Genomic DNA, 25,584 nt, shown 5'->3' on the forward strand with positions numbered 1-25,584 from the left:
ACCGGCCTTTCACTACACGGCGAGGCGAGACGAGACTCCGCGAGTTTCGATTGAGGGTGTATTCCTGTGTTGGCGCTCCAGGGGCGGATTTTGACAGTGACCTCTGCTCAGCGTGTAATTAGAGCTGATAATAGATCGAATTGGAAGGCGAACTGAATGTGGGGTTGTTTTCGCGTGTCCGCCAGGTACATCTCGCCGAACCACATCCACAGAAGGCTCTCGGCGGGCGGTACCAGACTCCAGTCATGTGCTCCCTTCCAGAAGCAGACAGCAGCCCTGTGATCACTGCGGGTCTGCCGTGACACTCCAGCGGCTCCGGGCTCCTCACCTCCACACTGATAACCTCCCGGGGCTGGGCTCGGACCACAAGCCGCTGCCTGGGCTGAGGCTGAGCGTTAACTGATTTCTGCAAGGTGACTGGAAGGGTGCCAGGTTCCCGCCGGAGCGAGTTTACATGTTAAAATGAAGAAGACACTTTCGGGAAGCCGGCTGCAGCTTTCAAATTGTGAGTGGATTCCGGACACGGGAGACATGGCAGCGCTGAAAATCTCCGAGGTCGAGATGACCAGCTATTACCAGTTTAACGAAGCTTGCTTACGGCTGAAATCCACGGTCAAAAGTAAGTACCCAAACTTCGCTACCTCCTCTGATAGGACCCAGGTCCTAGTTCGTTAAAAGTGACAGTCCTGTGTTTTTGTTTTCTTTTGAAATATTAAACTGCATAGCAATGAATCATCTTAAATGAACCGTATGTAGTCATTTTGGCTTCAAGAACTTGTGTTTAAAAATAACTTGTGTCCAGCCTACCCGGCATAAAGGACACATACTGTATACAGAAAATTGCCGGCAAGGGCCGGTAGCATCAGGAAGGATCCCACCCACCCTGCTCAGGGACTGTCTGTCCCACTCCCATCAATTAAGAGGCTACGCCAGGACCACTAGACTCAAAAAGAGTTACTTTCTCCAAGCAGTAAGGCTGATCAACACCTCCATCAACTAACTGCACACGACTTTTTATTTCCTGTCAGCCACCTTATGTACAGCCCAGTGTCACTTTATGGTCATGCAGTCAATGTATACAAGTTATTGTTTATTATTATCGTGTTCTTTATCTTTTTGTGCCAAGTCGGATCCAGAGTAACAAGTATTTCGTTCTCCTTTACACTCGTGCCCTGGAAATGTCATTAAACAGTCTTGTTTAATGAAGGGTCTCAGCCTGAAACATCAGCTGTTTATTCTTCTCCATGGATGCTGCCCGACCTGCTGAGCTCCTCCTGCAATTTGTGTGTGTGTTGGGTTTAAAAATAACTTCTTTGATGTTGGGATGTAGCAAGTCTGCTTATGAATATGCAAATGGTTCTCACTGAATAATGCATAAGGCTGTAAATTATGATTTCATTCAAATGGAAAAGTGTGAAAATCTGCTACAATGAAACATATAAATAATATTTAATTGTTGATTGGGAATTCAGAGTTTATTTCTCACTAGTCTTTAATTCAGGATTCCAGACTGTTTAATGTCTTTTCCTGTACTCAAGTGTAAAGGAGAATGAAATAATTGTTACTGTGGAAGTGATGCAGCGCAAAAAAAACAATAAGAAAAGAAACACAATGATAACAAATAAATAAATAAACGTAAATGCGTAAAATAGCTTATATACATTGATTGCATGTCCATAAAGTGACGCTGAGCACAGGAGTATCTGTACACAAGGTGACTCCGACAGGAAATGATAAAGTAGTGGTGGTTGAGGGTGTGAAAGGGTGAATTAGTGGGTTATTAATGTCAACACAATACAGTTCTGTTGAATAAACATGTCTAATTACAACCTACCAGTATGGTAAGGAGTCACACAGGTTTACTGGGGTCCATCCGTGACTTGGTGCCAGCCTTCACCGTTCCTTTCATGAAATCAGCCACAGCACCAACAATGCAGGAGCCAGTCGCTGGGGCTGGAGGGCGCCTGCTCGCATGAGGAGAGCTGGCAAGTGTGTTGCATCCTGAAACTGGATCTAGGACTGAGGCAGACTCTGGAACAGAGAGCTGTAGGAAGAAAGTCAAAGTCAATTTATTTGTTACCATATACTACCCAGAGATTCACTTTGTAGCAGGCATTTACAGGAAAATAAAGAAATACAATAGAATTTATGAAAAGCTATACATAAAGACGGACAAATAACTTGTGTGCAGAAGAAGGTGAACCGTACAAATAATAAAAATAAATAATACTGAGGATATGATTTGTAGAGTCTCTGAAAGAGCCTATCGGTTGTTCAGTGCAGAGTTGGGGTGAGTGAAGTTATCCACGCTGATGGTTGTAGGGTAATAACTATTCCTGAACCTGGTGGCATAGGATCTAAATCTCACTGATGGCGGCCTTGGACGACGAGGGCCCTTGGTAACGGACGCTGCTTTGCTACAAACAGAGCTTCACGCAAATGCGCTCAATGGCCTCACCATCCAGCCCATGTTCTCTTATCACTGCTACCATTGGTCAGGAGGTACAAGAGCCTCAGGTCCCATATCGCCAGCTTCAGCAGAAGTTATTAGACTTCAACCATCAGGCTCCTGAACCAATGTGGATAACTTCACTCTGAACTAACTTCACATCCTTTGGACTCACTTTCAACAACCTACAACGTGTGAGTTCCTCTGGCGTGTTGTGAGTGTTACTTGTGTTCTCACTATTAGCTGTTGTTTATTATTATTGACCTGCTTTCCTTTTTGTATTTGCAGTTTGTTGTCATTTGCTAATTAGTTGTTTGTCATGGTTTTGTGCAGTTTTTCATTGATTCTATTGTATTTTGTATTTACTGTGATTTCCCACAAGACAATGAACCTCGGGGATGTATGTGCTGATATGTATGTGCTTTGATAATAAGTTTACTTTGAACCGCTCCTTGTAAGTATGCTCAATAGTGGGGGGGGGGGGGGGTTTCCTGTGATGGACTGGGCTGTATCCACCACATTTCCATTCCTGAGCATTGGTGTTTCCATACCAGGCTGGGATACAACCAGTCAGGATAGTCTTCACTATGGAAGTTTGTCACCATTTGATATGACACGCCATACCTACACAGACTTCGAAGAGAGTAGAGGGGCTGTTTTGGCTTCTTTGTGATGGCACTTGTGTGCTGGTCGGAGGGTGGATCTTCTGATATGATAATACAAAGAACAAGATACCATTTCAGCTGCTCCTGAATGTGTTTTCAGGCCTTAATACTCTGTTAACCGGCTACAAGCTTAGAGCTGGTTCGAGTCCAAGTGGCTTACGCCAAGGTGTTAACAGTATTTTTTTAATTATATGTTTTACAACCCTAGTATAATACCACAAACAGTGAATGAACTTTCGGAGCTGCTCTCATTTAGAAAATATATCTGTATAATAACATAAGATATTATGTTCTCTTATATGGTTCCTTAAGGTTGTTCTAGCAGGGGTGGTAATGGGGACAAGCTCCCACTACCTATTAAATGCTTCCAGTAGAGTGCGTCTCAAATAGCCTCTGCCGACCAAGTCCACCTCCTGGCCCTCACGTGTGGCTTAGTTACTAAGCCTGGTGGAACTGTTTCTATTGACAGGAGCAGGGGCAAAGGCGTGTTACTGACACTTTAAAACTAGTCACTCCAGGCAGGTGGGGCTCACTATCTGTGGTCGGCAGCTGATCCAGGAGAAGGAAGGTTCTGATCTCTGATGCTTCGCAGCCGCACCCACTCATCGGGAAGGCTTCGGGAGTAAACTCCAAGGAAAAATCCGGAGCTGGAATCCCTAAGGCGGTCCTATGTCATTCAATACTGAATAGCAACTCCTGTGAAGCTACTGGTGCCAAACTCTCAGTCTCTGCCATTCCTTTGGATTCATAAACTGCATGGAGAGGGGGAGCCTGATACATGGGCAATAGATAGCTCTCCCTTTCATACTGCCCTGGCTTGCATAGCGATGCAATACCCATGGCTGATCCCTAACAACAGACAGCCACAAGAACAAGATAACCAGAATGTGAGGCCCAATCACATAGTTAAGGTGTATTGTTTGAAACATAACATAAGAAACCGGAGCAGGAGTAGGCCATCCGGCCCATCAAGCCTGCCCCGCCATTCAATAAGATCGTGGCTGATCTGTCCGTAAACTCAACTTGTTGTCAACTCTCTCTGTAGCAGGACTAAGGAGATGATTGTGGGCATTAAGAAGGTGCAGGCTGACCAGCCTCACTGCATGTACATGGTTCCTCTGTGGAGAGAGTTAGAAGCACCGAGTTTCTGGGAGTACAAACAATGGATGATCTCTCTTGATCCCTCAACACCACCTCTTTGGTCAAAAAAGCACATCAGCATCTCCACTTCTTGAGGCAGTGAGGCTCTCTGCCGCTATCTTGACCAGTTTGTACAGGAGCACGATAGGGAGTATCCTGACCAGCTGTATCACCATCTGGTATGGGAATGGCAAGGCATCTGACTGAAAGTCCTTACAAAGGACTGCGAGGGTTGCTGAGAGGATCACTAGAATGTCTCTTCTTCCCATTGAAGATGTTCATTAGTCGTGTTGTGTATGCTGGGCCCTTCACATTGTCAATGATCCCTCTCACCCATCCAACAATGTATTTGATTGCTTGTCATCAGGCCGGAGGTGCTGTAGCATTGGGACAAGAACTGTTCGGACAGCTTCTTCCCCCAGGCTGTGAGATTACTGAACTCCCTGACACCACCCAGGTCTCATTACATATGAAGCACCAGTAGCCTTATACTATTGTGTTGTAAATGCACCTTATTAATTGTTAACTTATTTGTGGGAATATACTTTATCTGTGTGAATTATATGTACTGTGTCGTGTACCTTGGTCTGGAGGAACGTTGTTTCGTTTGGGGGTATACATGTGTACGGTTGACTAACAATAGACTGAATTTGAGCACAGATGACACTTTTCACTGTATGTTTTGATGTATGTGCTAAATTATGAAACTGAATGGGGATATATCAACCAATAAGTGCCCAGCAAGCTCCCACAAGTTGCAGTGTGACAATGACCAGGTCTTCCTAGAATGAATAAACACTCAGCTGTTCTACAAAAAAGACCTCTACGTGAGGCTGATTATTTTTCTGTGTGACCTAATAGCTGACCACTCCCTCTGCACCTGTCTCTGGAATGTTCAAATAACATTTTGAGAGTCAGCAATGGGCAATAAAGCTCACTTCCTCTTTCTCGACCAGCTTGGCAGCCTGTTTGCTTTCAAACTGGCCACTCCTCATTTGTCTTTTGCTTATTTGGAAGTGGAACTGGAATTGGTTTATTGTTGTCAGGTTTGCTCAGATACAGAGAAAAAACTTGTCTTGCATACTGTTCATAGAGATTAGATCATTACACAGTGCACTGAGGCAGAACCAGGTCAAACAATAACAGCGTACAGACAGGGAAGAAAGTGGTACTCTGCTACAGAGAAAGTGCAGTCGGAGAATAAGGAGCAGGGACATTACGAGGTAGATTGTGAGGTCAAGAGTCCATCTTATTGTACGAGGGAACTACTTTGTAATTTTATAACATTGGGATAGAAGCTGTCCTTGAACTGGGTGGTGTATGCTTTTGGGCATTTGTATCTTCTCACTGATAGGGGAGGGGAGAGAATGTGTAGGGTGAGTGGGGTTTTCCAATATGCTGGCTGATTTACTGAGGCAGCGAGAACTGTAGATGGAGTCGCTGTTTATTTCAAATGCGGAGTAGTTGGCATGCCAATCCATTATGCATCCAAGTAGCACACATCAAAGTTGCTGGTGAACGCAGCAGGCCAGGCAGCATCTCTAGGAAGAGGTACAGTCGACGTTTCAGGCCGAGACCCTTCGTCAGGACCTCTTCCTAGAGATGCTGCCTGGCCTGCTGCATTCACCAGCAACTTCTGTATGTGTTGCTTGAATTTCCAGCATCTGCAGAATTCCTGTTGTATGCATCCATGTAGGATGCTTTCTATAACGCAAAATTCTGCAGATGCTGAAATTCAGAGTGACACACGGAAAGTGCAGCAGGGAGCTCAGCAGGTCAGGCAGTATCTATGGAAGTGAACAAGTTGTGCTGAGACCCTTCATCAGGGCTGGAAAGGAAGTGGGGCTGAAGCCAGAATAAGAAGGTAGAGGGAGGGGGAAGAAGTCCAATCTGGCAGATGATAGGTGAGACCAGGTGAGAGGGAAGGTGGATGGGTGGGGGAGCGGTGAAGGGGGTGGTGTGGAGCTGGGTGATGACAAGTGGAAGAGGTAAGGGGGTGAAGAAGACGGAATCTGGCGGGAGGAGAGTGGATCATGGAGAAAGGGAAAGAAGAGGGGAACTGGAGGGAGATGATGGTTTCTTCTTTTTGTAATTTATTTTTTATTGAATGTCATCATCAAACAAACATTTCATAAGATGTATTTCAGATACTGTACATATATATCATATAATCATATTTGTCACAAATCTCTACATATTTATCTGAGGTATACATTTATAGAAAGGAAAGGAAAGAAAGAACAATCGAAAGAAGAAAACTATGTACAGAGTAGGGAGTGATTTTTTTTACGTACTCTGCATGGAAAAAGTTGCCCTTTAGGTCCCTTTTACATCTGTCCCTTCTCACCTTAAACCTCAACGCTCTGGCTTTAGACTTGCCTGCTCTAGAAAAAGACTGTGGGTGTTTACCTTATCTATGTTCCTCATGGTTTTACACACTTCTCTGAGGTCACCACTCAGCTTCCTATCCGATAAGGGAATCTTGCCTCGCCTTTCCTGTCTTGGTTTATCCTTTCTGAATTCATTCTGCACCCTTTCCAGCCTAATGACATCGTCCCTGTAGCTGGGCGATCAGAACTGCGCATAATACTCCAAATGTAGTCTCACTGAGAAGTTGTACAATTAACCCTTTCCAGCCTAATGACATCGTCCCTGTAGCTGGGCGACCAGAACTGCGCATAATAATCCAAGTGTGGTCGCACCGAGAAATTGTACAATTAACCCTCTCTCTGCTAAAGAAATCATTTATCAATGTCTTGATAGTGTATACGTTGATAAGGTGCATAGATAGTGTGGACACTAAGGAATGGTTAGCATGTAGGATTTTGTGAATAAAGCATGTAAGTCATTATTGATTAATTTAATGACTGATTGAGAGACTACCTGGAACAGGCCCTTCTGGCTCTTCGAGCCACCCCCCTCCCTCCCCCCCCCCGCAACTTCCGAATTAACCCTAGCCTAATCACAGAGCAATTTACAATGACCAATTAACCTCCTACCTGGGAGGTCTTTGGACTGTGGGAGGAAACCGGAGCACCCGGAGGAAACCCTTGTGGTCATGGGGAGAATGAACAAACTCCTCACAGACAGCGACGGAAAATGAATCAGGGTTGCTGGTACAGTAGAGTCCTGTGCTAACCACTACACTGCCATGCCTATATGCATAACAGAAGCTGCAGCACTTCACTTTCATTGCCAACACCAAGAAGCAGTCGCTTTACACTGACGTCATCACCTCAGACACTTTCTCTTAAAGTGAATACATTCACGCAATGATGGTGTTGGTGAAGTTTCTATCATGAACGATATGTGTCATTTGTCACCCATTTCCTTACATAGTCACCTCCAGAATTCATCAAAACCTGCATTGTGAGTCTGTCCGTGGCTTCTACGAGCAACCTAACTCCGGTCCTATGTGTCTTGGTTCTAGGTGCAGCAGGAGTCTCTGGCTCACCCAGGGGTACGCTGGCATGCAGGTGGACTGGCATGTCACGATGCAGGGGGTATGGTAGTGGAACCATCCAGGTCTTGCTGAGCTGGTTCAAGGTGATCTACAGAAATACATTCAGGTTCACACTTCCTATCTACAGCTAAAGCCTTTTCTCCCGTTCCAAAACGTGGATGGGCCATTGTTAAGTGGTGCTGGTGTGCATCATGGTGGACAAAAATGAGCAAGGTAGAACGTAGAGCAAAAACAAAATGGTGGAGGAACTCAGCAGGCCAGGCAGCATCTATGGAAAAGAGTAAGCACTCGATGCTTTGGGCTGAGACCCTTCATCACGACCCTTCATAAGTCTTGATGAAGGGTCTTGACCCAAAACATCAACTGTTTACTCTTCAGGATGCACTGGTGTCAAGTATGTTGTCCAGGTAAACAAAAAGACAATCTATATCTTTTAACATCATCTTCATCATCATTGTGTGTCATGTCGAAGTGTTTTAACACAGAATCTATTAGTGACTCGAAAGCTTGTGCTACATTTTTCGGCCCAAACGACGAACACAGACCCTCAACTAGACCAAACGAGTTACAACAGTAGTTCTGGGAGCGTTTGTTGCCACATGCACTGTGGACGCTAGGTTGTTGTGTATATTTAAGGCAGAGATTGATAGTTTCTTGATTGGACATGGCATCAAAGGTTACAGAGAGAAGGCCGGGAAATGGGGTTGAGGAGGAGAAAAAAATAGGATCAACCATGATTGAGTGGTGGAGCAGACTTGATGGGCCAAATGGCCTAATTCTGCTCCTATATCTTATGGTCCTCACCACACCCAGATACCTGATGATAGCCCCTTAAGTCCACTTTAGAAAAAAATTATCTTTCTAGCTGAATGTGCTGAATAGTCTGAAAAAGTCAAGTCTCTTTTTATTGTCATTTCGACCGTAACTGCTGGTACAGTATACAGTAAAAACAAGACAATGTTTTTCAGGACCATGGTGCTACATGAACAATACAAAAACTACACTGAACTATGTAAAACAACACAAAAACTACACTAGACTACAGACCTCCCCAGGACTGCATAAAGAGCACAAAACAGTGCAGGCATTACAATAAATAATAAACAAGACAATAGGCACAGTAGAGGTCAGTAGGTCGGTGTCAGTCCAGGCTCTGGGTATTGAGGAGTCTGATGGCTTGGGGGAAGAAACTGTTACATAGTCTGGTTGTGAGAGCTCGAATACTTCGGTGCCTTTTGCCAGATAGCAGGAGGGAGAAGAGTTTGTATGAGGGGTGCATGGGGTCCTTCATAATGCTGATTGCTTTACAGATGCAGCGTGTGGTGTAAATGTCTGTAATGGTGGGAAGAGAGACCCCAGTGATCTTCTCAGCTGACCTCACTATCCGCTGCAGGGTCTTGCGATCCGAGACGGTGCAATTTCTGAGCCAGGCAGTGATGCAGCTGCTCAGGATGCTCTCAATACAACCTCTGGAGAATGTGATGAGGATGTGGGGAGGGAGATGGACTTTTCTCAGCCTTCGCAGAAAGTAGAGATGCTGCTGGGCTTTCTTTGCTATGGAGCTGGTGTTGAGGGACCAGGTGAGATTCTCCGCCAGGTGAACACCAAGAAATTTGGTGCTCTTAACAATCTCTACGGAGGAGTTGTCAGTGTTCAGCGGTGAGTGGTTGCTCCGTGTCCTCCTGAAGTCAACAACCATCTCTTTTGTTCACATTCAGAGACAGGTTGTTGGCTCTGCACCAGTTCGTTAGCCGCTGCACCTCCTCTCTGTATGCTGACTCATCGTTCTTGCTGATGAGACCCACCACGGTTGTGTCATCGGCGAACTTGATAATGTGGTTCGAGCTGTGTATTGCAGCACAGTCGTGGGTCAGTCAGCCCCCATGCTCAGTGTGATGGTGTTGGAGATGCTGCTTCCAATCCGGACTGACTGAGGTCTCCCAGTCAGGAAGTCTAGGATCCAGTTGCAGAGGGAGGTGTTCAGGCCCAGTCGGCTCAGCTTTCCAATCAGTTTCTGAGGAACGATTGTGTCGAATGCTGAACTGAAGTCTATGAACAGCATTCGAACGTACGTGTCTTTTTTGTCCAGGCGGGTTAGGACCAGGTGGAGGGTGATGGCAATGGCGTCTGTTGAACAGTTGGGACGGTACGCGAACTGCAGGAGGTCCAGTGAGGGGGGCAGCAGGGTCTTGATGTGCCTCATGACGAGCCTCTCGAAACACTTCATGATGATGGATGTGAGTGCGACGGGACGGTAGTCGTTGAGGCAGGACACTGAAGACTTCTTCGGCACGGGGACAATGGTGGCAGCCTTGAAGCACGTAGGAATGCCGGCGCTGCTCGGGGAGATGTTGAAGATGTCAGTGAGAATCTCAGCTAGCTGGTCTGCACGTCCTCTAAGCACTCTGCCAGGAATATTGTCTGGTCCAGCAGCCTTCCCTGGGTTGACCCTGCACAGGGTTCTCTTCACATCGGCCGCGGTAAGACACAGCACCTGGTCATTTGGAGGAGGCGTGGTCTTCCTCACCGCCACATCATTTTCCGCCTCAAACCGAGCGTAGAAGTTATTCTACGCATCTGGGAGGGAGGCATCACCAGCACAGACAGGTGGTGTTGCTTTGTAGTTGGTGATGTCCTGAGTGCCCTTCCACATGCGCTGCGTGTCGCCGCTGTCCTGGAAATGGTTGTGGATTCGCTGGGTGTGTGCACTCTTTGCCTCTCTGATGGCCCAGGACAGTTTGGCCCTCGCTGTTGTTAGGGCTGCCTTGTCACCTGCTCTGAAGGTGGAGTCACGGGTTCTCAGCAGCGCACGCACCTCCGCGGTCATCCGTGGCTTCTGGTTAGCGCGTGTAGTGATGGTCTTGGCCACAGTGACACCATTAATACACTTGCTGATGTAGCTAGTCACTGATGCCGTGTACTCCTCTAAGTTGGTAAAGTCGCCATCGGTTGCAGCCTCCCTGAACATGTGCCAGTCGGTGTGCTCAAAGCAGTCTTGAAGAGCAGAGATGGCTCCTGCTGGCCAGGTTTTCACCTGCTTCTGAGCTGGTCTGGAGTGCCTGACGAGCGGTCTGTATGCTGGGATTAGCATAACAGAGATGTGGTCTGAGTAGCTGAGGTGAGGGCGGGGCTCCGCCCGGTACGCATCGGGAATGTTTGTGTAAACAAGGTCCAACGCGTTCTCCCCTCTCAAATATGTGAGACCAGGAATAAGGGGCTGGTAGCCTTGTTAATCACCTCATGGCCGGCACCTGTCATCGGGCTTGAGGACCACGTGGAGGGGTGAAGCCAAGGGCCATTTGAACTGCCTACAGTGCCAAGCATTTCCACGTTGGTGAATTCAGCCTTCGTGCTGGCCAGTGTTTCTGAGTTCGGTTGACGCGCACGGGTGAGCCAGTTGTGGAAATGTGGAGCTCGACCCCATGCTTTGTGACTGTAGTGGGAAATGGGGGCTTGGTGAGGTTCAGGAATACACCCAGCAGCTGAGTGAATTCACATGTGTTGGTGTATGCGTCAGACCAAGTGATCATGTCGATCTGACTGGGGGTACAGGGTAACGACCCAAAGTCTTTTGCATCCACAAGCTGGCAGTTCTTAAGATCTACTAACAGTCCTTTGGCGCACAGGAAATCTGTGCTGAGCAGAGGTAAACACAGAAAACCTACAGCACAATACAGGCCTTTCGGCCCACAGAGTTGTGCTGAACATGTCCTTATCTTAGAAATTACTAGGCTTACCTACAGCCCCCTACTTTACTAAGCTCCATGTACCTATCTAAAAGTCTCTTAAAAGACCCTATCGTATCCACCTTCACCACCGTTGCTGGCAGCCCATTCCACACACTCACCACTTTCTGAGTAAAACACTTACTCCAGACATCTTCTCTGTACCTACTCCCAAGCACCTTAAAACTGTGCCCTCTTGTGGCAGCCATTTCAGCCCTGGGAAAAAGCCTCTGACCATCCACACGGTCAATGCCTCTCATCATCTTATACACCTCTATCATGTCACCTCTCATCCTCCTTCGCTCCAAGGAGAAAAGGCCAAGTTCACTCAACCTGTTTTCATAAGACATGCTCCCCAATCCAGGTAACATCCTTGTGAATCTCCTCTGCACCCTTTTTATGGTTTCCACATCCTTCCTGTAGTGAGGCGACCAGAACTGAGCACAGTACTCCAAGTGGGGTCTGACCAGGGTCCCTCCTAAACTCAATCCCATGATTGAAGAAGGCCAATGCACCGTATGCTTTCTTAACGACAGAGTCAACCTGCCCAGCTGCTTTGAGCGTCCTATCGAGTTGGACCCCAAAATCCCTCTGATCCTCCACACTGTCAAGAGTCTTACCACTAATACTATATTCTGCCATCATATTTGACCTACCAAATGATCCACTTCACACTTATCTGGGTTGAACTCCATCTGCCACTTCTCAGCCCAGTTTTGCATCCTATCGATATCCCATTGTAACCTCTGACAGCCCTCCACACTATCAACAACATCCCCAACCTTTGTGTCGTCATCAAACTTACTAACCCATCCCTCCACTTCCTCATCCAGGTCATTTATGAAAACCACGAAGAGTAGGGGTCCCTGAGGCAGACCACTGGTCACCGACCTCCATACAGAAACTTTAGCCAAGACGGAGACCCCTGAGTAGTATTGTGCACTGAGGCAGAGTGTAGGGCGTTGTTTCCCATCAGTCCAGTTTCTGCTGCCATTGGCAGCCTCCAGCGAGGGTCCATTGCTCTCTGACTTGTAATCGATGGGCGATGCTAGCTGAACCCTCACTTGAGCGTGTGTGTCACACAGGAACTGTCACCCGTAAAGAACAACAGGCAACCCTGGCAGCTGGAGCCCACAGTGTTCATAGAACTTGGATGTGCTGATGCTCTGGCACTGTCAAAGCTGCATGGCGGGGTTGGCACTTGGTGTTTATACCGAAGTGTGCATGGTCTGACATTGTCATCCAGGCTAGACAAGGAGAGCAGCTGTCTGGGGCACTCAGACACACGGTCCAAAAGTCTGCAATGGGTGAGCTTTCAGTGACATACTTATCAAATGCAGTCCCATCTTCTTGTAGACTTACCACTCTGGCTGCAGTGGAACTACTTAGCAATGCTACGAAGTAGTAAAATTTGATATTGTCTGGTGATTTCTCAGCGTGGACTGGGCTTCTGCTCATGCAAAACACACAGTTCCAAAAACTCCGGCAGCTTCAAGGTGACTGCATTGATCGACATGTCATTGAGTAAGTCTGGAATCGTCCGACAGTGTCAGTGTCAGCAGTTACCCTTTCAGGAATGAAAGGGTTACCACATGGGGAATGTCTGGCAGCTCTGGAGCTGTATTCCCTAGAGTTATGGAAAATGAGGGGGAATCTCATAGAAACATCCTGAATGTTAAAAAGCCTGAACAGATTAGATATGGCACAGTTATTTCCCCTGGTAGGGGATTCTAGGACAAGAGGGCACAACTTCAGGATTGAAGGATGTCCATTTAGAATTGACATGCAGAGAAATTACTTTAGTCAGAGGATGGTAAATCTGTGGAATTTGTTGCCACGAGTGGCTGTGGAGGCCAAGTCACTGGGTGCATTTAAGGCAGAGATAGATAGGTTCTTGATTAGCACCTGTTTAACAAGAGGAAATAGCAAGGGCTGTATCCTCTTCCTGACCAGGCAAGGCTCCGGGACCAGATGGACATACAGTGGAATTTTATAAGACTTTCACTGAAATACTTACACCTTATCTATGTCAAATTTTCACTTATTCTATATCCTCTGGGAATCTCCCGAAAACTTTTTATGAAGCATCAGTCTCACTAATTCCTGAAAAAGGTTTATCTGAATGCGCTTCCTATAGACCAATCTCTTTCCTGAATGTGGATTTTAAAATTCTTTCTAAGATTTTGGCTAATAGACTTGAGGGTATCTTACCTAGTGTTATTTCCAATGATCAAACTGGATTTATTAAAAATAGGTATTCATGTTTTAACATTCGAAGGTTATTAAACGTTATTCACTCCTCTCCATCTAAAGAATCTGAATGTTTTGTTTCTCTTGATGTAGAGAAAGCTTTTGATAGGGTGGAGTGGTTTTGCTTATTTGAGGTTTTAGAAAGATTTAATTTTGGTCCGTGATTTATTTCCTGGATCAAATTGATTTATCAAGCCCCTATGGCTGCGGTTATAACTAATAATTAAAAATTTCCTTACTTTAGATCATACAGAGGCACTCAGCAGGGATGTCCTCTTAGCCCTTTATTACTTAACTTGGTTTTAGAACCTCTTGCTATTGCTCTAAAACAATTCCAATACTGTTCAGGGTATTAAGAGAGGGGACAAAGTACACAAGGTTTCATTGTATGCAGATGACCTGTTAGTTTATGTTTCAGATCCTAGGAAATCTATTCCTTCTATGCTATCTATATTTTCTGAATTCAGTAGTTTTTCTGAATATAAATTAAATTTACATAAAAGTGAGTTATTTCCCATTAATAATTACTCAGATCAATATCATCAAGTACTTTTTAGTATTGCTAAAAATTACTTACCTTGGTATTAAAATTACTAAAAATTTTAAGGACCTGTATAAATATAATTTTTTCCCATTAATTGATTACACCTAACAAATGCTTTCTAAATGGTCACCTATGACATTATCATTAATAGGTCGAATTAATGCTATTAAAATGATAGTTTTACCGAAATTCTTGCATACATTTCAGGCAGTTCCTACCTTTGTTCCTAAGACGTCTTTTGATAAAATAGATTCTATAATCTTATCTTATATTTGGAATAAAAAAATCCTAGATTGAGTAAACATTTATTAAGGTAAAGGCAAAGGCATCCGTTAGTCTTGCGAGACCATGGATCTGCGCCTGGAAAGTCTTCACTCTCCACGGTGCAGGCCTGGGCAAGGTTGTATGGAAGACCAGCAGTTGCCCATGCTGCAAGTCTCCCCTCTCCACGACACCAATGTTGTCCGAGGGAAGGGCATTAGGACCTATACAGCTTGGCACCAGTGTCGTCTCGGCTGGGGCTCGAACTCACGACCTTCAGGTCGCTAGTCCAATGTCTTAACCACTTGGCCACGTGCCCACTAGATTTTTAATCACAGAAATTAAAAAAGGATGGTTGTATGGCTTTGCCAAATTTTAGAATGTATTATTGGGCAATTAATATTCGATATATTACTTTTTGGATTCATTACTCAGGCATACATGAATGTCCTTCATGGTTGGATTTGGAGGAAAACTCGGCGAAGGGATTCTCTTTGGCCTCTTTACTGGAAGCTCCTCTTCCCTTTCTGTTTTCTAAGATTAGTAGACAAGACTTTAATCCTATTATTAAACATACTTTAAGTATTTGGTTTCAGTTTTGTAGATCTTTTGAGTTAAATAAATTTGTTCTTTCTAGTAATATCCATTTTAATTATTTAACCATCAATTTTGGATAAGACTATTTTAATTTGGAAAACCAAGGGAATAACAACTTTTTCAAATTTGTTTTTGCGGGACTGTTTAATGTCTTTTTCTCAGTTAGTGGATAAATATTGTTTGCCTAATGTACATTTCTTTAGATATTTACAAATTAGGAATTTTTTTACGTGTTTTGCTGCCAAATTACTCTTCTGCTTATCCACCTAATGTGACAGATGCTCTTTTTCAGCTTAAACCACTTCAGAAAGGGTTGATAGCTATAATTTATAAACGGATATTGAATTTACGAATGATATCTAACAATAAAATTAAACGTGCTTGGGAATTGGAAGTTCAAGGGTCATTTTCAGATAATCAATGAAGTAAAATTCTTCATTTGGTTAATAACTCATCTATTTGTGCCCGTCATTCCTTGATACAGTTCAAGGTAGTGCATCGGGCCCATATGTCAAAGGATAAACTAGCGCGTATTTTTTCCAACATCAATCTATTTGTGACAGATGTAATATTGTGGTGGCAACTTTAACTCATATGTTTTGGTCTTGTATAAAGCTAGACAATTTTTGGAGAGATTTTTAAAACATTATCAAAAGTCTTGGATCTAGACCTACAACCTAATTTACTTACAGCAATATTTGGGATTACCCCATCGAAACCAGGAACTATTCCTGTTTCTGCTCAACGTATGATAGCCTTTTCAACTTTATTGGCTTGGAGAGCCATTTTACTGAAGTGGAAGGATTCTAATCCACCTACTGTCTTTTATTGGCTTTAAATTTGAGCAAATCTGGCGACCTTTTATTCAATATTTTCATATGATTTGATTTATTACTCTTCCAATTTTTTCTTTTTTAGATTTGATCAGAAAGCTTTTTTTTTTGGTCGTATCCTCAGAATGGACTGCCCAGTCCCTTCTTTTGTATAGTGTAGTGGGTTTTTTTCCCCCTTCATTTAGAATTCAGAGTCTTTTCTTTCCTCTTCATGAACTGATAAGAGGAGAATTAACTGTTTTCTTTTTTATTATATATTACATACTAGCTTAACACTATGTTTGATTTTGATAGTCTATTTCAATCTTTGTATTGTTATTGATATATATGAGATAATTCTCCTTTTGTTTGTATTTATGTTCCTTCTAAATCAATCAATAAAAGATTAATTTTAAAAGAAGTTCTTGATTAGCCAGAGTATCAAAGGGTATGGGGTGAAGGCAGGGGAGTGGGAATGACTGGAAGAATTGGATCAGCCCATGATTGAATGTCAGAGCAGACTCGATGGGCCAAATGGCCTACTTCTGCTCCTATATCTTAATGTAGGATTTTGTGTATAAAACATGTGAGAGTTGTTTGCTGTGCTTAACAAAAGCCACAGTCCTTTACTTCCATTACCGACAATCCAATACCTGTCACCTTATGCTGATGTCATTATGTCAGACACCGTCCCTTGAAGTGAACACAACAACTTCAGTGATGGTATTTGTGAATTATGTAGAACAGTTTCTATGATTAGCAATGCGCGTCATCTGTCACTCATTCCATTACCCTGCAAGCATAACACTGTACGATTGAGATTCAATTCCTGCCGCTGTCCACAGAGGGGATAATTTCACTCTCCTAACACTGAACTGATGCCACAATCTATGGACTCACTTTTAAAGACTCTACTACTCATGTTCTCCACATGTATTTGTTATTTTATTAATTATTATTTTTTGTATTTGCATAGTTTGTTGTTTTTTGAACATTATTTGTTTGCCTGTCTCTGTCATGTGTAGTTTTTCACTGAATCTATTGTATTACTTTGTATGTACTGTGAATGCCCACAAGAAAATGATTCTCAGGTTGTGTATGGTGACATTGAAAATGAATTTACTTTGAGCTTTGAGTAAGCAGTTTGAACATTCTCATCGTGACGTTGTGGGTTTCCTCCGGGTGCTCCAGTTTCCTCCCACAGTCCAAAGTTGGGGTTAGTAAGTTGTCAGCGTGCTCTGGTAGTACTGGAGGCATGGCAATACTTGCAGGCTGCCCGAATCACACATCCTCACTGATCTGATTTGATGCGTTTCACTGTGTTTCAATGTGACAAATAAAACGAATCTCTTTGATTACTGATGTTTGGTCAGCATTAACTAACTTGGTTTAATTTTCTTCCTATAATTATTGTGGTGGGCAGCACAGAGGGGTGACTCAGAGCACCAGAATCCTAGGTTCAAACCTAACCTTTGTTGGAGTTTACATGGTCTCCTTGCAACATGACAACATCCAGGACCAACATCCTGGTAGCTTGTGACTTCTGTCTTCAGAATACTGCTAGTCCAATTCACTACTGCATTGGTGACACTAGCCGGAGAGTCGTGTAGCCTTGGTTGTTGTGTGGACCAGGCCCTCATGCCTCAGGGTTGCCTGATGCAGCCACCCAGGGCAGGATGTGCCAGAGGTGGTGCGGCATGGTGGGCGTCCATGCCAGGATGGGTGCCTGCACCTCACCTCTGTACTGCTCTCCAGTGTTCGCTCCATGGAAGGCAAGCTCGATTGTGCTCATCTGAGGCTGAAATGGCACGTGATGACTGGAATGCTTGTGGGCTTGTTCCTGCCGACAACATCCCGTGCACCATCAATTTACAGGACATGGCACTCGGACTTGGGCTATATATATTTTTGTGACTGTATGTTTACCACCATCTTATATGTGCTATACGTACCTTGTGCTACGTGTAACTGTTGTTCTTCACCTTGGCCCAGGGGAACACTGTTTCTTTTGGCTCTATTCATGTATGGTTGAATGACAATTAAACTTGAACTTCAGAACTCCTACTTGTCACAGGAACATAGAAATACATTTCATCATCTCAGCAGGGAAGGCAGGGTAAACTGTACACCATCGAGAACAGAAAAGTTCAAAGTAAATTTATTATCAAAGTGCATACATTTCACTACACAACCCTGGGATTCATTTCCTTGTGGGCATACTCAATAAATTCATGATAGAATAAAAGCTATAATAGAATCAATCAAAGACCACACCATCATGGGCATTCAACCAGTGTGAAAAAGCCAGAAAGCTGTGCAAATACAAAATGAAAGTAATAATAAATAAATAAACTATAAATATCGAGAACGCGAGATGAAGAGTCCTTGAAAGTCAATCCGAAGGTTGTGTGAGCATTTGGGTGATGGGGCAAGTGAAGATCAATGGGTGGATCAGGGATTTGAGCCGCACAGAGATAAAGCAGGTAGAGCTGCTGTCTCATAGACTTGGTTCCTGGCTTTGGTTGCTGTCTATGTGGAGTTCGCATCATCCCCCTTTGGAAACCCATGGTTTCTCTGGCTGCTGTTGTTTCTTGCCACGTCTCCAAGAGGTGAGGTTAAGCTGTGTGTGGGTGAGTGGTAGAAACTTGGGGGCAATGGATGGAAATATGGATGGTGGAGAATAAAATTGGGATTAATATAGGATAAGTGCCCAATGGGTGGTTGATGGTCAGGATGAACTTGATGGGCTGAAGAGCGTGTTTCCCTGCTGTGTGACTCTAATATTCTCTTTTAAATTATAAGAGCATTCCAATAGAAGCTTTTTTCACAGATTTCTCAATCTGTCCTTCACCTCTTGTAAATGCAGTGGATTCTGGTTAATTAGGTAACCAATTCTGGTTAATTGAGCCAACTCTTTTGGACAGCTCTTAAAGAACAAAAACTAATCAAGAAAATAGTTGGGATTCACTTTGTTTATTTGGTGCTGCTAAATTAGGGTGGGAGACTGCTGCCAAACAGTTTCTAACTAGCGTCAATTGCATGTACTTGTGTGGTTATTAGACACTACACGGTGTTTAAAATGAACAGTTTTTAAATAGTAGCAGTGGCTTGTGCTTGTGTCCTGTTATCCATTTGGGCTGGCGGACGCCAATTGAAAAAGCAGTGATTTTTGATCATTTTGGGTTTTTTATTTTAACTTCAAAATATTTCAAACTTTTGCCAAGATCTGACACTAGCCAAAAAGATTACCCTACACGGTAGTGTACACTAGGTGAAGTCCTACGTTGGTAACTATTAAGGACAAATACTGTACTGTATCAGTATTGGTAGTGTTCTAATATTTTCTGTATTTCACGAATGCATAATTTGTTACACAGTTGTGGTAATTTATCTTTTTATACTATTTCCATAAAACCAGCTAATTGGGGCAGATGCTTAATTGGGCCAAAATGTGCTGGTCCTGATGTGTCCCAATTTACCATGTATTTCCTACAATGGCTTCACACTCCACAGTATTCAATAGTGTGCACCTTGTGTTCTCTATTTCATATCCAGCTGTGCTTCAGGGCTGTGGCGCTGTTGAACACAGAACATTACAGCACAGTACAGGCCCTTCAGCCCGTGATGTTGTGCCGAACTTTTAACCTATTCTAAGAACTATCTAACCACTCCCTCTATATAGCCCTCAATTTTTCTATCTTCAAGTGGCTATTCAAGAATCTCTGAAATGTCCCTAATCTATCTATCCCTCTACCCTCAACCATCACTCCTGCCAGCATGCTCCACCCACCAACCATTCTCGGTGTTTTAAAATAAAACTTAGCTGTGACATTCTCCCTAGACTTTCCTCCAACCACTTTAATATTATACCTCCTCATATCTGCCCTGGGAAACAGTTTCTGCTATCCACTCCATCTATGCCTCTTATCAGCTTGCTCACTTCGATCAGAGATTCTGTAGAAGCTGGAAATACAGAGCAACGCGCACAAGGTTAGGCAGCATCTAAGGAGAGGAATAAACAGCGTTTCAAGCCGAGACCCTACATCAGGACTGAGAGGGAAGGAGGAAAGCATCAGAATAAGTGGAAGGGGCAGTGGAAAGTGGACAAGCTGGAAGGTGATAAAGGAAGCCAGGTGGGTAGGAAAGGTAAAGGGCTGGATATGAAGAATTTCCCAGTGGCCAACTATTTTAATTCCAATCCTCATTCCCATTTTACGTGTCGGTCCACGGACTCCCCATTTGCCATGATGAGGCAACTCTCAGATTGGAGGAGCAACACCTCATATACCTTCTAGGTAGCCTCCAACCTATCGATTTCTCCTTCCAGTTTTTTTTTAACACCCCCTTCCCTCTTCTTCTATTCTCCACTGACCTCTTTCCTTCTCTTCTCATCTGCAATAATCACCTTCCCCTTATAACTGGGTGACTGTCAGGAGAGGGAAGGGGAGTAGACAGAATGAGCAGAGCACCCCTGTGGCCGTTCCCATCAACAATAAGTATACCATTTTGGATACTGTTGGTGGGGGCGACCTACCAGGGACAAGTTGCAGTGGTTGCGTCTCTGATACCGAGACTGGACCCTCAGCTCAGAAGGGAAGGAGGGAAAAGAGGAGAGCAGTAGTGATAGGGGATTCGATAGTTAGGGGGACAAATAAGAGGTTCTGTGGAAGAGATCGAGAATCCCGGATGGTCTGTTGCCTCCCTGGTGCCAAGGTCCACGATATCTCGGATCGAGTTCTCAGTATTCTCAAGAGGGAGGGTGAGTAGCCAGATGTCGTGGTCCATGTAGGGACCAATGACATAGATAGGAGTAGGGATGAGGTCCTGAAGAAGGAATATAGGGAGTTAGGAAAGAAGTTAAAAAGCAGGACCTCAAGGGTGGTAATCTCGGGATTGCTGCCTGTGCCACGAGACAGAGAGGGTAGGAACAGGAAGTTATGGCAGATGGATGTGTGGCTGAACAGTTGGTGCAGGGGGCAGGAGTTCAGATTTCAGGATCATTGGGATCTCTTCTGGGGAAGGTCTGACCTGTACAAAAAGGACGGGCTGCACCTGAACTGGAAAGGGACCAATATCCTGGAGGGCAGGATTGCTAGAGCTGTTGGGGAGGGTTTAAACTAGTTTGGCAGGGGGGTGGGAATCAGATTGTGAGTGCAGAGATGAGGGTAGAAGGACAAGAGCATGATGCTGTGTGTTCTGAGTTGGTGACGAAGGACAGGCAGGGAACAAAACATAAATGTAGCCAGTTAGAGGGGTTGAAATGTGTCTATTTCAACGCTACGAGTATTAGGAATAAAGAGGACGAACTTAGAGCATGGATCAGTACGTGGAACTACGATGTTGTGGCCATTACTGAAACTTGGCTGGACAAAGGGCAGGATTGGCTGATGCAGGTACCGGGGTTTCTGTGTTTTAAAAGGAATAGGACGGGAGGTAGAAAAGAGGGGGATAGCATTACTGGTCAGGAATAATATCATGGCTCTAGAAAGGGAGGACGCTGCAGAGGGAGTGACCACTGAGTCGGTGTGGGTGGAAGTCAGAAATAGGAAGGGATCAATCACTGTGCTGGGAGTAGTCTATAGGCCCCCAAATAGCCTTTGGGACACTCAGGGGTAGAGAAGCAGGCAGATTTTAGAATGGTGCAGGAAATACAGGGTTGTAGTTATGGGTGATTTCAACTTCCCTCATATTGACTGGCACCTCCTGACTGCAAGGGGGATAGATGGGGCTAAATTTGTCAGGTGTGTTCAAGAAGGATTCCTGACACAGTATGTGGACCGGCTGTCGAGAGGAGAGGCCATACTGGATCTAGTTCTGGTAATGAGCCTGGTCAGGTGGCAGACCTCTTGGTGGGGGAGCATTTTGGTGAGAGTGACCACAACTCCCTTAGCTTCAGCATAACTATGGAAAAGGATAAAAACAGACAAAATGGGAAAGTGCTTAACTGGGGAAGGGCTAACTATGAAGGGATGAGGCAGGAACTAGCGAGAGTAAATTGGAAACAGATGTTCAAGGGTGAAAGCACAGAAGTAATGTGGAGGAAGTTCAGGGACCACTTGTGCTGGATTCAGGATAGGTTTGTCCCACTGAGACAAGGAAAAAATGGTAGAAAAAGGGAACCGTGGCTGATGAAACACGTGAGGCAACTCATCAAGAGGAAGAAGGAAGCATATGTTAGATATAAGAAGCAGGAAGTTGGAGGGGCTCATGAGAAATGTAGGGTAGCCAGGAAGGAGCTTAAGAAAGGATTTAGGAGAGCTCGAAGGGGGCATGAGAAGGCCTTGGCATGTAGGATTAAGGAGAACCTCAAGGAATTCTATGCGTATGTGAAGAACAGAAGGATGACAAGAATGAAGGTGGGGCCGCTAAAGGATAAAGAAGGCAACATGTGCCTGGAGGTGGAGGAGGTTGGGAAGGTCCTAAATGAATACTTTGCTTCAGTATTCACAAGTGAAAAGGACCTTGATCAGGGTGAGGTCAAAATAGAACAGGACTTTGTGCTGGACAATGTGGAGATTAAGGAAGAAGTAGTGTTGGATCTCCATAAAAACATCAAGATTGGTAAGTCCCCAGGGCTGGATGTGAGATACCCCAGATTGCTGTGGGAAGTGAGAGAAGGGATCGCTGGAGCAGTAGCTATGATCTTTGAATCCTCTTTGGCTACAGGGGAGGTGCCGGAGGATTGGAGAATGGCAAATATAGTTCCCTTGTTTAAAAAAGGTAATAGGGAGGATCCTGGGAGCTATAGACCGGTGAGTCTTATGGCGGTGGTCTGCAAACTATTGGAAAAGATTCTTAAGGATAGGATCTATGAGCATTTGGAGAAGTACAGTCTACTCAAGGATAGTCAACATGGCTTTGTGAAGGGAAGGTTGTGCCTCACAAACCTAATTGAGTTTTTTGAAGGGGTAACAAAAGAAATTGATGAGGGTAGGGCGGTAGATGTGGTCTACATGGATTTTAGCAAGGCATTTGACAAGGCCCCTCATGAGAGACTCATTCAGAAAGTCATGAGACATGGGATCAGTGGAACCTTGGCTGTTTGGATTAAAAAAATGGCTTACAGGAAGAAAGCAGAGGTTAGTAGTGGAAAGAAAGTTTTCTGCCTGGAGGTCGGTGACTAGTGGATTGCTGCAAGGATCTGTCCTGGGACTCCCGCACTTTGTGATTTTTATAAATGACCTGGATGAAGAGGTGGAAGGATGGGTCAGTAAGTTTGTGGATGACACAAAGATTGGAGGAGTTATGGATGGAGCTGTAGGTTGTCGAAGGTTACAATAGGATATAGACAGGATGCAGAGTTGGGCAGAAAAGTGGCAGATGGAGTTCAATCCAGATAAGTGTGAGGTGATGCATTTTGGAAGGACAAACCAGAAGACTGAGTACAAGGTTAATGGTCAGTTACTTAAGAGGGTGGATGAACAGAGGGACCCTGGGGTTCAAATCCATATATCCCTCAAGGTCTCTGCACAGGTAGCTAGGATAGTTAAGAAGGCCTATGGAATGCTAGGCTTCATTAATAGGGGGATTGAGTTCAAGAGTAGAGAGGTCACGTTGCAACTCTACAAATCTCTGGTGAGACCACACTTCCAGTATTGTGTTCAGTTCTGGTCATCTCATTATAGGAAGGATGTGGAAGCTATGGAGAGGGTGCAGAGGAGATTTACCAGGATGTTGCCTGGATTGGAAAACAAGTCTTATGAGGCAAGGTTAGCAGAGCTGGGACTTTTCTCTTTGGAGCGTAGAAGGATGAGAGAGGACTTGATAGAGGTCTACAAGATTATGAGAGGCATAGATAGGGTGGATAGCCAGTACCTGTTTCCCAGGACACGAATAGCAAACACCAGAGGGCATATGTACAAAGTTAAGGGAGGGAAGTTTAGGGGAGACATCAGGGGTAAGTTTTTTTTTACACAGAGGGTTGTGGGTGCCTGGAATGACTTGCCAGGGATGGTGGTGGAGCCTAAAACATTAGGGGTATTTTGGAGCCTCTTGGACAGGCACATGGATGAAAGAAAAATAGAGGGTTATGGGTTTATTACTTTTTTTAGGAATATATGGGTTGGCACAACATGGAGGGCCAAAGGGCCTGTACTGTGCTGTAGTATTGTCATGTCTAGTGGTGCTCTTCCACCTTTCCCTTTCCTCCTATGGTTCACTCTCCTCCCCTATCAGATCCTTTCTTCTCCAACCCCTGACCTTTCCCACCCACCTGGCTTCACCTATCACCATCCAGCTTGTCCTCCTTTTCCTCCCCTCCCCACCTTCTTATTCTGGCATCTTTCCCCTCCCTTCCCAATCTTGAAAGAGGCTCTCGGCCCGAAATGTTAACTGTTTATTCATTTACATAGACGCTGAGTTCCTCCAGACTTGTGTGTGTGTTACACCTCTATTAAGTCACCTCTCATTCTCCATCACTCCAAAGAGAGAAACCCCTAGCTCGCTCAACCTATCCTCATAAGATGTACTTTCTAATCCAGGCAGGATCCTGGTAAATCTCCTCTGCACCCTCTCTAAAGCTTTCATATTGGTAGAATGCTGATTGTGAAACTTCTGAATTCTGATCATCTGCAGATTTTGAACGTTGCCGGTGTAGCTAGGTACGATTATTAAGGTGCATTAAAGAGGTCCTGTGAGAAACTGGTAGGGAACACCACTCTTTACCCCCCTCCCCCACCCCTCTAGCCCAGTCAGAAAGGCAACAGTTCATGATGGCTCTCTGCCTCTCGGTCAGCTCATGTCCCTCACTGCCAAAGCCACTGTAACCCCATGGCCTTCCACTGGGCTAACTAGCTTATTTCGGCCTGGGAGGGGGCTGCCCTCTGGCTACACATATGAGTCAGGCTGGTGTCACACTTGGTGATCTCCACCATTGACATGGAGCACCACCGCAAGAAAGCAGCGTCCATCACTGGGACTCACACCATCCAGGCCATTCGCTCTTCTTACCGCTGCCATCAGGAAGGAGGTACAGGAGCCTCAGGACCCACACCACCAGGTTCAGGAACAGTTATTACCCCTCAACCATCAGGGAGGAGGTACAGGAGCCTCAGGACCCACACCACCAGGTTCAGGAACAGTTATTACCCCTCAACCATCAGGGAGGAGGTACAGGAGCCTCAGGACCCACACCACCAGGTTCAGGAACAGTTATTACCCCTCAACCATCAGGTTCCTGAATCAGCGTGGATAACTTCACTCAACACAGCACAACCTATAAACCCACTTTCAAAGGTTTCTAAAACTCATGTTCTCAGAGTTTTTTTGTTTATTGGCATAGTTTGCTTTCTTTTGCATATTGGTTATTCATCAGTCATTAAGAATAGATTTTCATAACTTCTATCGTATTTCCTTGTAAATGCCTGCAAGAAAATGAATCTCAAGTTAGTAAATGGTAACATATACAAACCTTGATAATAAATTTTACTTTGACTGGTATTTTGGGAATAAATCATGCAAATGAAATTCTCCTTCCTGGGACATCACTGGCTGTTTGTAGGTTCCATTGCAACATTTCAGAGGAGTTTGGATCGGTGCATGGATGGAGGGGAATGGAGGGCTGTGGTCTAGGTGCAGGTCAATGGCACTAGGCAGTATAATATGTAGTTCGGCAGGGACTAGATAGGCCGAAGGGCCTCTTTTCTGTACTGTAGTGAACTCTCACTCTGTGACTCTATG

General features: G+C 44.7%; 1 protein-coding gene across 1 annotated transcript in view; it reads left to right on the forward strand.

Annotated features, from left to right (window-relative positions):
• The first annotated feature begins 349 nt into the window (after positions 1-349).
• The window catches only part of mcf2a (MCF.2 cell line derived transforming sequence a), a 182,952-nt gene continuing 157,717 nt past the window's right edge, over positions 350-25,584 (forward strand). The window contains exon 1 of the mRNA XM_072269779.1: positions 350-619. Coding sequence (XP_072125880.1) covers positions 463-619 — 157 coding nt within the window. The 5' untranslated portion in view covers positions 350-462. The remainder of the gene's footprint in view (positions 620-25,584) is intronic.

The sequence above is a fragment of the Mobula birostris genome, chromosome 10, assembly GCF_030028105.1.
Source record: "Mobula birostris isolate sMobBir1 chromosome 10, sMobBir1.hap1, whole genome shotgun sequence".
Taxonomy (NCBI): Eukaryota; Metazoa; Chordata; class Chondrichthyes; order Myliobatiformes; family Myliobatidae; genus Mobula; species Mobula birostris.